General features: G+C 44.2%; 4 protein-coding genes across 13 annotated transcripts in view; 2 read left to right on the plus strand and 2 right to left on the minus strand.

Moving 5' to 3' along the window:
• LOC6500110 (terminal uridylyltransferase Tailor) lies at positions 1–3,026 on the minus strand. Its single transcript, XM_001953169.4, has 8 exons — positions 2,772–3,026; positions 2,206–2,337; positions 1,700–2,150; positions 1,135–1,466; positions 938–1,073; positions 714–884; positions 450–651; positions 1–391 (listed from the first exon to the last, which is right to left on the minus strand). Exons 1-8 carry the CDS (start codon positions 2,880–2,882, stop codon positions 226–228), a joined length of 1,701 nt encoding a protein of 566 aa, XP_001953204.1. The 5' UTR covers positions 2,883–3,026; the 3' UTR covers positions 1–225.
• A 630-nt stretch (positions 3,027–3,656) lies between these two features.
• On the plus strand, positions 3,657–6,031 carry LOC6500432 (tubulin alpha-1 chain). Its single transcript, XM_001953170.4, has 2 exons — positions 3,657–3,820; positions 4,403–6,031. The coding sequence occupies exons 1-2, from the start codon at positions 3,818–3,820 to the stop codon at positions 5,750–5,752; spliced, it is 1,353 nt and encodes a 450-aa protein (XP_001953205.1). The 5' UTR covers positions 3,657–3,817; the 3' UTR covers positions 5,753–6,031.
• A 1,979-nt stretch (positions 6,032–8,010) lies between these two features.
• On the plus strand, positions 8,011–8,745 carry LOC6500433 (enhancer of yellow 2b transcription factor). Its single transcript, XM_032453240.2, has 3 exons — positions 8,011–8,217; positions 8,267–8,405; positions 8,466–8,745. The coding sequence occupies exons 1-3, from the start codon at positions 8,141–8,143 to the stop codon at positions 8,556–8,558; spliced, it is 309 nt and encodes a 102-aa protein (XP_032309131.1). The 5' UTR covers positions 8,011–8,140; the 3' UTR covers positions 8,559–8,745.
• The window catches only part of LOC6500109 (protein AF-10), a 30,491-nt gene continuing 26,291 nt past the window's right edge, over positions 8,629–12,828 (minus strand). For 4 of the 10 annotated variants that reach the window (XM_014910902.3, XM_014910898.3, XM_014910903.3 and 1 more), the window contains 2 exons: positions 12,590–12,767; positions 12,107–12,513 (listed from right to left, as the gene is read on the minus strand). In XM_014910902.3, the coding sequence (XP_014766388.1) occupies positions 12,341–12,513; positions 12,590–12,767 (351 nt within the window). In that variant the 3' untranslated portion in view covers positions 12,107–12,340. Of the gene's footprint in view, positions 9,577–9,634; positions 9,872–10,337; positions 10,873–10,937; positions 11,407–12,106; positions 12,514–12,589; positions 12,768–12,828 lie in introns of those variants that run through there. The other 6 variants (XM_032453199.2, XM_032453224.1, XM_032453194.2 and 3 more) reach the window with 5 other exon arrangements.

A 12,828-nucleotide genomic window follows, 5' to 3' on the forward strand; every position in this document is an offset into this window, starting at 1 on the left:
TTCGAATTGTTCAGACGTTCGTGCTTGTTGAAAGCTAACTTGGTGAGCAACTTTTATTTCCAGCAGCAAATGGCGGCTGGTGACAAATCCTCCGCACACAGAAAACTTTCAAAACTTAACAGACGAGCCACTGAACTGTCTTGCGAATGGAGGGATGGGATAGCTAAGATTTATGATTTCCTGGTTTTAATAAGTACTTCGTTGACGTTAATTAGCCAACGGTTCCTAAAGTAAGACAGCCGTCTGCTGGCAGAAATCTACAAATGTCTGAAGTCCGTTTCGGGTCACAGCTTTCGTAACGTTGTGGTTGAGCTGTATCGGATCCTGGACCACCATCGGTTTTCGCAATTGCAGCGAGCAATCGGGATTCTCGAACACATAACTTGAATATCTGAAAAGCATGATTATAAGTATGATTCTTCGACGAATCTTCACTATAATTGTATTACCTGTTCGGCAGGGCTTTCTCAATATTCTGGATCTCAATGCTGCCCCGACCGAAATATGGACAGACCATGAACTGTTCATAGTTAAAGTTGGAATAATACAAAAAGAAGGCCCTGAGATAGCCTTTCACAACGGGCACAGTCGCCTCTAATTGCTGCAGCCCCAGCTCACTTGGCGCCTTCTGAGAAAAATTGACTATCCAAGCTAAAAATTTAAGTAAAAAAAATTAGTTCCATAGAATTTTTGAATCATTCTGTTTTACTCACGTCCCACGAGCTGCTGGGAAGACTGATCCTGTTGCAAGGCCGTGATAGGAGGCAGTAAACGCTGCAGCTGCAAGAAGTAGATTACCATCAGAGTAATGCTGTACGTTGAGATCTGCTCCGTCAGCTTGCAGCGCTCCAGCCAGTTCTTTACATAGATGCACATGTATTGAGCTGCAATAAATCGCAAAAATATTACGTGGCCCTGCGCAGTCAGCTATTCTTACTTAGTGGCTGTGATTCGAACAAATATTTCAACAGATTCGTGTTGCAGAAGCCCAGACTGTTCAGGCAAATGTCACACTCGATCCCGGTTGGCAGATGACAGGTCTTAATTATAGGGACCCGAGCCTGCTCGATGACCTGCTCCAAAAATACCGGGATTAATGGCAATTTAGCTTTTGCCCTTTTAACATTTAATTACATTTATGATGCGCCAATCTTCACTGCCACAGAAAACGGGTCGCATCGCTCGTAGCTTGCTAATCGTTGCCTTTGAGGCGCGATGCTCGAATGTGTGAAATGTATTTCCAATGTCTACAAATACATCCAAATCGGACGATCTCGTCCCGATGCCTGTAATACGGGAACCAAATTTGTAGATACGCAGCTGTTGGGCCGGAAACGCCGGTGATAAAAGTTTCCACAAATCCTGTTCGATAATGTTGTACTCGGGAATCACCTTCAACTTGTCCGCTATTGGGTACTTGTCTTTGAACACAGTAGTTATCTCTCCCACAATCATGGCCTTGGCCTCTGGAATAAAGAAAGCAATTAATAATATAAATGTATTATTTGAAATAAAAGTCTGACTTTCGCGCAAATGGTAATCTCGCGACATATGTATTACCATGGAAGTAATAATTTTGTGAGTTGATTCTTGGAATCAAGTCAAAAAAACTACGTAGCATAGCATAGAAAACTATGAGTAAAATCCCTATCTTCATAGCCAATATCAATAGCCTATTCTAGCAGTTGACTCCACCTACTTTTAGGTAACTGCACCACCATCTCCTGACGCGCCTTAACCTGAGCTCGCTTTTTCTCTTGCTTTGTTTGTGGCTGCTGCTGCTGCTGTTGGTGTTGCTGGTTCGGAAGCGGTTGGTTATTGGGATTGGGATTCGGATGATTTTCAGACAGATGTGCCACCGCTTTGGCGATGGTAGTACCAACGATTCGATTGGTGCAGGCGGTGCAGCTGAAGGTACGCTTGATTGTTTGCAGCTCTTTAGGCTGCACAAAGACCACACCCTCGCCTGAGGCAGCCGGCTCCCGGGGTAACACATAGGTTGGATTCCTGTCCAGATATTTTTCGATGCCGACAACAATTCGCTCCAGGAGCTTGGTCAGATACGGATCTAGTTGCGGGGGGCAGCTCTTCTGACTCATTGCCGTCAGGGTTTCCAGAAAGAAGTTCGCCTCCATGGTTAGGGGATTCATCTGCAAGATCATCAAACGTAACTTGAGTTTGAAAAGCTTGCGAAAGTTTACTCACGTATAGCAGTTTGTTTGGATTATCCTTCTCGGCCATCGCCTTGTTTTTCTTCTTGTTCTTCTTAGCTGGTGCGGGGGCGGGCAAGGATCTTGGCACTGCAATGGGTGCAGTAACCTGTGCGGAGACAGTTACCTGTTCGGAGATAAGAATGAAAGTGATTTGAATACAAGAATTTTCAGCCACTCGACGCGACGGCACTGGGCCTTTGTTTGGTGCAAAAGATGTTTAAATAAATGTGGGAAGCGTAGTGATCGTATTATCAGCTGATTTTAGTAGGGTAGCCAGCTCAGTCAAAACTTGCCGGTTAATCAAAAGCGCCGTGTGAGGCTGTGTGCGTGTGAATGTGTTAGAGTGGGGGTGAGCAACACATCCACGTTTTATATGTATGTTTGTATATATACAGCGGACTGTCTGTCGCTGGTGACTGAGTTAAAAAAAAATAAATACAAAAAAGCTAAAAAACATGTTTATTTTCCCGGGGAAAACCCGTGTTCAAATTGAACCATAATGTAACGGTAATTCAAAAAATGTCGCCAGCTAGCCCTGGAAAGTCAGCTTTTACGTACATTGCTCTTTTCCGTTTTTATCTGGCGTTGTTGGTAGTACAATTTCTCGGCATTGCTGTAGGTGGCCTTGTCCACCCAGAAAAACCTCGAGTCCTCTAATTCGATTCGCATCGTCACACTGAAGTCGATTTTCCGTTTCAAAGTAAATAACAACAATAAAATCGTGTGCGGTTAAAACAGCGTCACGTAAATATGCGTTATTTGCAACAGCGGACGAATCATCTGTTTTTGGGGGGTTGCCGGATGGGCGAATTTACAAAACCAAATCTTAAAGGTATAATATAAATAAATATAAATAAATAAAAAATAAAAAATATACAAATGTGTCAGTAAAATTTTAATAATAAGGGGAATTGTTTTTTTGTAATGACACACAGGAATACCATTTATCATGATTCATGAGTTCTAAAAACCAAAATCAACTGAAGGGACTTTTATATTTCACATAAAGTTTACATGTTTAATTATAATTATATTTATACAATAATATTCGTTGAATACTACAAGAAATGCAATGTATTATACCTTTTTGAAATGCCCTCCAAGAAATATAAGAGGTAGAAATATAAAAATTATCGTGAATAGCAACTTTGCGACAACAACGATTTGAAACTCTACAATGTGTTTCTTATATTTCATACCAACACCATGTGTTAAATTATTATTAATTAAAGTAAATTTTTTTTGAAGTACGAATTAACTAAAAAGCACAATTTATAAACAATTTTACGTTTGATGAAAAGATTACAAGTTGCGCCAGGTGACAAGACGAATAGTGTTGCCAACTAATATTCGATATATAAGTACTAAAATTTAGATCTTTGGTATTTTTACAGATTATAGTGTGCGGGCACCACAAAATTTTCTCAAATTTTCTCATATAAAAGCAGGCCGTGACTAACAATTTTCATTACCTACGTTTGTCAAGCCTCATAGCCGGCAATTCGAACGTATTCGCTCTCCGAGTCAGACCTAAAATCAGCTCTACACATTTTTGTGAATTTTTTCCTTTGTCGCGTGTGAAAAAAAAAAACTAAAAACTCAATATGGTAAGTTTTAGCAAGTAAAAATAAAAATTAAGTGAGAAGTGAATAAAAAACGGGTAAAATTTTTCGTCAACCAACGCGTTCTTTCGACAAGATGGCGGCCGCTTGGTTGCTAATTCTGCTTAAGTGGTGACGTCATGGCACCGCTGCAAAGAGAAAATGCCTAATAAAACTGCAAAAAAATGGAAAAGAAATTAATGCGAGAGTACAGGGAAAAACCGGTTTTCCGATTTTTTAAATTTTCCTGCAATTTTCCATAAATTTCCCGCAAATTGCCTGGATGTAAAAGTAAATTGTCTGCAATTTTCTGTCAATAATTGTACTTTCATCAAAATTATTCATGATTCCTTCGTTATTTTAAAATTTGCATAGAAATTTCAAGAGAAAATGCCGACAATTTCCGGCGTTTTGGCGTTCGAGAAGTACAGCAGCATAAAAATGTGTACACCAACATGTTGTCCCTTTCGCACGCACTAGTACATAAGCCAGGGCCGCTTCGAGTTGGGCGCGGCTCTGAAAATCGATTTTTTTTTTCTTGGGCGTGGAAATTAATCATTGCTTTTCTCCTTTCTTCTTTCCCCACAGCGTGAATGTATCTCTATCCACGTCGGACAGGCTGGTGTCCAGATTGGTAACGCCTGCTGGGAGTTGTACTGCCTGGAGCACGGTATCCAGCCCGATGGCCAGATGCCCTCTGACAAGACCGTCGGCGGCGGTGATGACTCGTTCAACACCTTCTTCAGCGAGACTGGTGCCGGCAAGCATGTGCCCCGTGCTGTGTTCGTCGATCTGGAACCCACTGTGGTTGATGAGGTCCGTACCGGTACCTACCGCCAGTTGTTCCACCCCGAGCAGCTGATCACCGGCAAGGAGGACGCCGCCAACAACTACGCTCGTGGTCACTACACCATTGGCAAGGAAATCGTGGATCTGGTCCTGGACCGCATCCGCAAGCTGGCTGATCAGTGCACTGGTCTGCAGGGCTTCCTCATCTTCCACTCTTTCGGTGGAGGCACTGGCTCTGGTTTCACCTCCCTGCTGATGGAGCGTCTCTCCGTGGACTACGGCAAGAAGTCCAAGCTGGAGTTCGCCATCTACCCAGCCCCTCAGGTCTCCACTGCTGTGGTTGAGCCCTACAACTCGATCCTGACCACCCACACCACCCTGGAGCACTCCGACTGCGCCTTCATGGTCGATAACGAGGCTATCTATGACATCTGCCGTCGTAACCTGGACATTGAGCGCCCGACCTACACCAACCTTAACCGGCTCATCGGCCAGATTGTGTCTTCGATCACCGCTTCCCTGCGTTTCGATGGTGCCCTGAACGTCGATCTGACTGAATTCCAGACCAACTTGGTGCCCTACCCACGTATCCATTTCCCTCTGGTCACCTACGCTCCAGTCATCTCCGCCGAGAAGGCCTACCACGAGCAACTGTCGGTCGCTGAGATCACCAACGCTTGCTTCGAGCCAGCCAACCAGATGGTCAAGTGCGATCCTCGCCACGGCAAGTACATGGCCTGCTGCATGCTGTACCGCGGTGATGTTGTGCCCAAGGACGTGAACGCCGCCATTGCCACCATCAAGACCAAGCGTACCATCCAGTTTGTGGACTGGTGCCCCACTGGCTTCAAGGTCGGCATCAACTACCAGCCACCCACCGTGGTGCCTGGTGGCGATCTGGCCAAGGTGCAGCGTGCCGTGTGCATGTTGTCCAACACCACCGCCATCGCTGAGGCCTGGGCTCGTCTGGATCACAAGTTCGATCTGATGTACGCCAAGCGTGCCTTCGTCCACTGGTACGTCGGTGAGGGTATGGAGGAAGGCGAGTTCTCTGAGGCTCGTGAGGATTTGGCTGCCCTTGAGAAGGATTACGAGGAGGTCGGCATGGACTCTGGAGACGGTGAGGGTGAGGGTGCTGAGGAGTACTAAGTCAACAGCCCTCCAACGCTCGAATGGGGGCGTCATTGGTGGGCGGGCCTCTCCGTCGAAATCAATGCCTACGCTTCCAACCCCAACCCCAAAATACATTCACTGCAACACTGGAGGAGAGCGATCGAAATAATATGAAATGATAAAACGAGCAGAAAACCACGAAAGTATTTTATCCACAAGCAGACACGTACAGCAGAAAAGCCAAGCTAACTCAGCGTTAAGTTGTGTACAAGAATAAAATCGGCGAGACATCGGTGTTGACAGTAGAAAAGAAAATCCAGTCTTTTTTTTTCTCATTTTTCCAGCAATTCTGTGGGGCCATTATCCATTCTGGCGTGAAGAGTTCATTGAACGTGGTGTGCTGGTAGCTGTGGAAAAGCAGAGCAGAGCACAGAGCTGAGCGGCTGCCGTTCACTTGGTCTATAATTAGTGCTTTCTATTTTCCACCAATTCGTGCCGCATTTACTGCTCTGCTTGTTGCAAGTGCGGACTGTACCCTGGCCGCACTGTGTGTGTGGCATGATGCTGCTGCACTTGAGTTTTCTCCTTTCTCCCAGCCCAGCCCAGCCCAGCCCCCCCTCCAAAACAGGCAGTGGGCGGGGAAACCGCAGTATTGATTCTCTGCGACTGATGATGAGTCATGCCCGTTTTGAGGTCGCAGCATAATATCATCGCCATAGAAACGCCAACACAGCACAGCGATGACTTCATTTCTTAACTGCCATTGTACACGCCACTTTTGAATCTACTTTTGTGGGTAAATACTTGATTACAGCAGTGGGCAGTATTTGAATAGAGATTTATAGTTAAATTTGATGTTTTTTTTGCAGTAAAATAAAGTAATTTGGTCAATAATCCAAGCTCTTCTCTGCTTTCATATTCAAAATATATGTATACTATAGTTGATCCCTATTTCCTTGACCTTAGCTGTGTATATAATGTATTTATATACTTTGTTCCGGCCTTTGGCAGGGGTTGCTTTGCCCAAAATGAAATTCAAGCCTAGGTAAACCGGCCCGTTGTTGAAAGTGCCGCCTAATGCGGCATTTTCGAGAAACAGACCGAGGAGACAGCTGCTGCAGCTGCTATTGAATTTCCAGAAATACCCGAGATGTGGGCAGGAAATGCACCAAAGGAGGGCCACATGGCCTATAAATATGTACTGTGTGCAATGCCAAGGCACTTTCACAGACATACAGAAGTACATATATATAGAGCCGGCGCCCTTAATTGAGGTTATGTCTGATGACATCAAGTACACTATATGGCTATATCTTCCACTTAAAACCTGGCTAGAATGATCCGACTTTTTTTGGTCATTAAATTTACGCCAAAGCCCCTTTGTTGGCCGCAATTTGAAACACAGTTGTCATCAAATGGTGTTTTTTTGGCAAATATTAAGGCACAGCTGGGCATCAACATGAAATCAGAGCGCCGACAATACCAAATTTGTACATAAAGGTGTGAGCCAACCATGCTGACGGTGTCTCGAAACCGGCTTGAAAGGTGATAGACAGCCTGGTGTAGGCGGATCAGGTGGGTGGGATGCAAGTGAAATCCACCCAAGCAGAAATGTTTCATTTATGGTAACTATATGAGTAAAGCCATAAAAGTTGATGTTTGATCAATAAAACAAAGAGTTTACCAGATGCTTAAAAAGGTTACTTTGGCTTCATGTATTCTAACTATGTATATTATTTTTTATTGCAAAGGAAATTATGAAACCTAACCACTGGAAATAGTCATAGTAAAATAAGATACATCTAAGTATCTTGTTTAAAGATCTTATATTTTCTTTCTAACATTTTCAACAAAAATTTTATAATGCTAAAAAAATGAAAACAATTAATATTTAGCTAAAAATATTTATTTTATGCGTAATAGTCCTTATCTTCGTTTATTAAAAACAAAAAAGCATTAAAATAAAACTAAATTTAATTATTTAATAAGAATTAGTCTAAAAATATCGATTACCAAGAAGTGCTAAAAGTTTTATATCGATAGTTGGACGGCGTTGCCAGATGCAGACCGCCAAAATTTGAATTAAAAGAACTACCCTAAGTTATTTATTATATTGTCTCTAATTCTTTAGGTTAAAAATAAATATTTAATTTTGATTGAAGGAAGACAGTGGATTTGGGAAAAATTCAGTCTTATTTCATTAAATCAATAATCGTGCGATAAATATGAGCACATGTGAAAGTCATCGCATATAGCCAACATTTCATAAAAAGTGTAAATTTAGGCAGTCAAGACTTATCACTCACTCCTTGTACATTGACAGTCTATCAGTTTGCTCGTAAACAACTTGGAAACATATTACTACAAATTTAAAAATACAAATTTATTTATCTGGTATTACATTGGTTTCAGCCGAACACAGTGATGACGGACAGCAAGGAAACGGGAACAGATGCCAATCCATTGGAGAATGTCAAGTTGTCCAACGATGATAACATCGCGTAAGTTTCAAATTATTCTTTGATCTGAAAATAACAAGAGTCCTACCAGATTGAAGGACTTGCTGCACCAAAGACTGTTGGAATGCGGCTGGCGCAGCAACATTGAGAAAATGATTCGTCAGACCATCCAGGAGCGTGGAGTGGCCAATTTGACTCACGACGAACTGGCAGCGGAGATCGTGCCCCATGTAGGTGACAAGGGATAACTGCTAAATGCCTTCAATTAACCCGAATTCTGTGTCCAATAGGCTAGAGCTTTGGTTCCAGAGTTCATTCGCAAGGAGATGATAATGCGCGTGCGCAACGCTTTGGAAACTTCGTTGCCCCCAGGACAGAAGTAAACCTGACCCCAATCCGCATCCACCAGTGGCACTTTAATCGCCAGTCGCCATGCCATTATTAAATTTTAGATCTTGTTCTTGTGGTTTATTTAAGTAGATATAATATTTACATACTTAGGCTATATGTATATGAATTGCGCCATTAATCATACAATATGCATGTAATAAATAAACAACCTAACTTTAATTAGAATACGCTGTTACTATGTTCACGTTACAAGGGTTTTTTCGATTGGCTAAACAAAGTTTGTATATTGGTTTCTTTTGGGTTGGAAATTAGGAACGCGGCTCGGGCTCTACTCTTTATACTATTTATACTTTATACTTGTGTAATTATGCTACAAATAATAAGGCTAATTGTAAGTCATTTCATTTTGTGTGGGTCGTTACAGTTTTACGATTACTTATTTAATAACGAGTCGATGGAAAAGTCTTTGAATTTGGCGTTGGAATCGTCATTGAACAGCAGCGATGGATGCAGTTGATCTTGCTGTGAATCCTGTTGTTCCGGATTCCCTGCTGTGGTTGTTGGCAGCATTTTCATTAGTTTGTTCCGCGGTTTCCGTAAAAACTTTGTGTTGATTTGAAACTTGGCTGGTTTATGGCTAACACCTGGTGGGGCTTGAATCAGCGGTAGAGCTTGGTTTTCTGTTGCGGCCTGAGATGTGGCTATTATGGTGGTAACTAATGTTGCTGCCGCTGTCCTTGGGGGTATTGTGCTTCGAAAATTGTGGCGCCAGGCACGCAGCTCTCCTCCGGTGCTCGCTGGCTTCACATTGGCCAAGGGCTTAATGGGATTAACGGCGGCCGGAGTGGGAGTTGGCGCCAAGCTTCCTGTTGTATATGCATTGGGTCCGAAACACTTCAGAAAATTCTGTACATGCAGCAAACTCTCGTTCTCGATTTTGTGCTTTGGTTGCCTCTGTTTGTCCTCGTTCTCGTCCTCCGCCTCGTAGTCCACCGAAGACTGCTGCTGCGAGGAGGATGAGAAGCTCGAAGAGCTGCTATCGCTGCTGAGCTGGAATCAAGATAGATATTAGAGATATAGTTGCAATATAAATCATTATGATACCCACATCATCTTCGTTATTGTCGATCAGCTGCTGAAAATCAAGCTCAGTTGGTTTCAGCCTACCGTGGCTCCGTGGCTGTTGCAATTTATGGCTGCTGCGACTGTTTTTGTTGCTAATATTCGGTTGATGGCGTCTGTCGCGCTTGGTCAGGGATGGCTTCTTCTTCGACTGCAGTTTCAGTTGCTCACGGTACGACTTTCAGCTGGTTTTGGCGAGGTTATCGTCGCGCCTTAGTTGGGACTGCAAGGACAATACCATACATTATTTATTTACTTTCGAAGAAGGCAAGGATATAGGTTTATTTTTTGACTTTTTAAGGATTTTGGAATAAGATATTCTCTCTCAGCCTAAAACACACAGAACAACAAACAATTTCGGGTGGACTGCCAACAGCAATGGACTATTTATAATGAACTAGATGGACTTGGCTGGGCGGCAAAGCAAGTGAGATTGATTTCGGTGTGAGTGTGTGTTGGAGTTTGATTGGGTTTTGATCGATTGATTGATATTGGCGGAATGATTGATTGATTGATTGATTGAATGAGTGCGTGGGTGAAGAAGACATGACATGAGGCGCAAAATGAAAAAAAAAAAACGAAATGCACGAACAACGAACGAACAGACATTTAGTCCTGGGAACAGATCATGCACCCACAATTTGTCACACACATAGTCACACACTGGAACACGCTCGCACGCACACTACTACCTGGTGATGCGTGCCGTAGAGCGCTGCGTGGTGCGCCGCGTACGAGGAGGAGGTGCTACTTAAATCGTCAACGCCAACGCCAACGCCGCCGCCACCCACTTGAACCTGAATGGTTGGGTGATGGTGTGGCTGGTGGTGCGACTGGTGGTGCTGATTCGCGCCCGCTGTTGTCGTAAAAGTAGTTGTGGTTGTGCTTGTGGCTGTCGCTGACCCACCTCGTCCAATACCAGCGGCACTCCCACCGCCCAGGCTCATTCCCACGCCAACGCCACCGCCACCGACTACGCCCACACCCAACATGTGTGCCGCGGCCACAGCAGCGTTGGTATGGTGCGACTGATGGAGATGCTGCTGCTGCTGCTGCTGCTGCTGCGAGTGCTGTTGCTGGGATTGCTGTGAAGGATGCTGCACTGATTGCTGCTGCTGTTGCGAGAGATGCTGGTGGTGCAGGCTGTTGTTGTTGAGGTTGAGGCTGCCATCACTCCGATTGTTGCCTCCGGCATTCGTGTATCCATGGGATGCGGCGACGTGCCTGAAAGTGAATAGAATTGTTTAGAATTCTTCCACCCACTGTGGTCTTCTTAAGAAAGTCCAAACCTGAGACCCAAATTGGCGGCATTGTTCATCGTTAGTCCAGAGGTAATGGACATCGGAGCTGCTGTAGGTCCACTGGAGTTCGAAGACGCTGTCGGATGGTTGCTATTGCTGTTGATGGCATTGCTGTTGGTGTTGCTGCTACTGCTGGAGTTGTTGTTGTTGGTGGCGCTATTACTGCTGGTGTTTCCTGCCCCAGGACCACGGTAGTCGAGAACTCCCTGGGAACTGGAACTAGCCGGTGCCACTGTGGGTCGACTGTTGACCATTGTCGGGATAGTGGTGTTGATCGCCGTGGTGGCCAGGGAAACTGCTGTGGCTATTGTGGTGGCTGCACTGAGGGAAATACTGTTGCTGTTGCTGTTGCCGCTGGTGCTGGTACTGGTGCTGGGAGCTAGTGTGGAAATGACAGAAGTTGTACAAGTTGATGTTGCTGTTGTTGTTGAGGTTGTTGTGGCTGAAGATGCCGCTGCTGTAAGCATTTTTTTGTTAGATTGTGAGTACGCCAGTTGTGTTCCATCTCCACCAAAAGGATGTGCGAGTGCGTTGTGGTATTAGTTGGTGAGTGTGGTGTGTGTGGTGTGTGTGTGCGGTGTGAGTGTTTCTCTTGCTGCATGCAACAGACGGCAACACAACAAACTTAAGAATTAAAACTAAAAGAATAGCCTCTAGTCGAGAGTCTAGTCTAGAGTCAACCAAAACCCAATTTTGTGAGAAATCGAAAACTTAAGAAATGAATTTAGAATTTGTGTGTTTTTTTGTGTTTAAAGTTTTAAACATTTTATTCATTTTTCAAATAAATAAAATCGAAAGTAAGTAGCATTTAGTAGAATTTGTGGAGTAACTTAACTATTAACCTGGCCAAGCAAATATATTGTATTTCTCGGTACATGAGTGGGTCTAAGGATCTAAAGTAATCTGTATTTGGCCTTAAATACATAGAACTATCTTAAGAGTGTAGTCGCCGCGTTTAAAGTACAAGACTAATCTAATAATGGGATGATCGATGATCTAATAATGACAGAGAAGCATTCAATATGGTTGGTGGTCTTAGTCTTCTTCTCTTGACAGAGTGGTTTGTTGGTTGGTTGGTTGGCTATTATGTACATATCCTCCTTATATACACCACCAATTCAGTGTTGAACTTAACTTAAGGTACTTAGAGCTATCGACACAAACTAGATCGTCAAATGCAACAATTCTGATAGTATGTACAATGCGAACATAAGATAATTGAAACTCAATTGTAATAAACGCAAATTTTGGTCTGTGGTCTGTAATCAGTGGCTGTGTGGATGGGTGGGATGTAAGGGCACTCCCAGCTCCAGGTGCTGGGTGCTGGGTGCTGGAAGCGAGCAAATGCCGACACCAAGTTCAAGAGAGAAGGACGCGGACGCGCGCCTCCTCTACTTACCGTGCGCCTCGGTCTTGGCACTGCTGCCAATCGTATTCAGTGGAATCTGCAGGCGCGCATTAACAGCCAACAGATGATCCCGGCGTGCAATCAAACTGGTCACATGCTCCTCCAGTCGCAGATTCTCACTCTGCAGCTGATGCAGGCAATTCAGCAGGGAGGCAACTGCAACAGGAAGCGGCAAGAGGTTAATATTCAATTTCAAAGCCAATCTCTGTCCCGAAGTACGACTCATACTCACTGTCAAAGTGCTGCGCCTGCTCCATGAGGAACTGTGAGCCCTGCTCCCACTGTCGCTCCAGCAGCTGCTCCAGACTCTGGGGTATTGGCATGTTGCCGTTGATACCGCCACCGCTAAACATCGACTGCAAGGGATTGGGAGCTGGTGTGGCATTATTAGTCGCGGCACTCGAGTTGCGCTGCAAGGGGGAACCAAAGAGGAAGTATTTATCAATTATTTGAAATGAGTAACTGGCTTGT

The sequence above is a fragment of the Drosophila ananassae genome, chromosome 2L (genome assembly GCF_017639315.1).
Source record: "Drosophila ananassae strain 14024-0371.13 chromosome 2L, ASM1763931v2, whole genome shotgun sequence".
Taxonomy (NCBI): domain Eukaryota; kingdom Metazoa; phylum Arthropoda; class Insecta; order Diptera; family Drosophilidae; genus Drosophila; species Drosophila ananassae.

Bases quoted from the DNA above. Each gene is read 5' to 3' on its own strand.
- LOC6500110 (XM_001953169.4), bottom strand. From the start codon at position 2,882: ATGCGAATCGAATTAGAGGACTCGAGGTTTTTCTGGGTGGACAAGGCC. The intron at 1,467-1,699 runs GTAGGTGGAGTC...TCTTTATTCCAG, and splicing joins GGTGGTGCAGTTACCTAAAA to AGGCCAAGGCCATGATTGTG. The intron at 392-449 runs GTAATACAATTA...CATGCTTTTCAG, and splicing joins GAGAAAGCCCTGCCGAACAG to ATATTCAAGTTATGTGTTCG.
- LOC6500433 (XM_032453240.2), top strand. From the start codon at position 8,141: ATGACGGACAGCAAGGAAACGGGAACAGATGCCAATCCATTGGAGAAT. The intron at 8,218-8,266 runs GTAAGTTTCAAA...GAGTCCTACCAG, and splicing joins TCCAACGATGATAACATCGC to ATTGAAGGACTTGCTGCACC. The intron at 8,406-8,465 runs GTAGGTGACAAG...TGTGTCCAATAG, and splicing joins CAGCGGAGATCGTGCCCCAT to GCTAGAGCTTTGGTTCCAGA.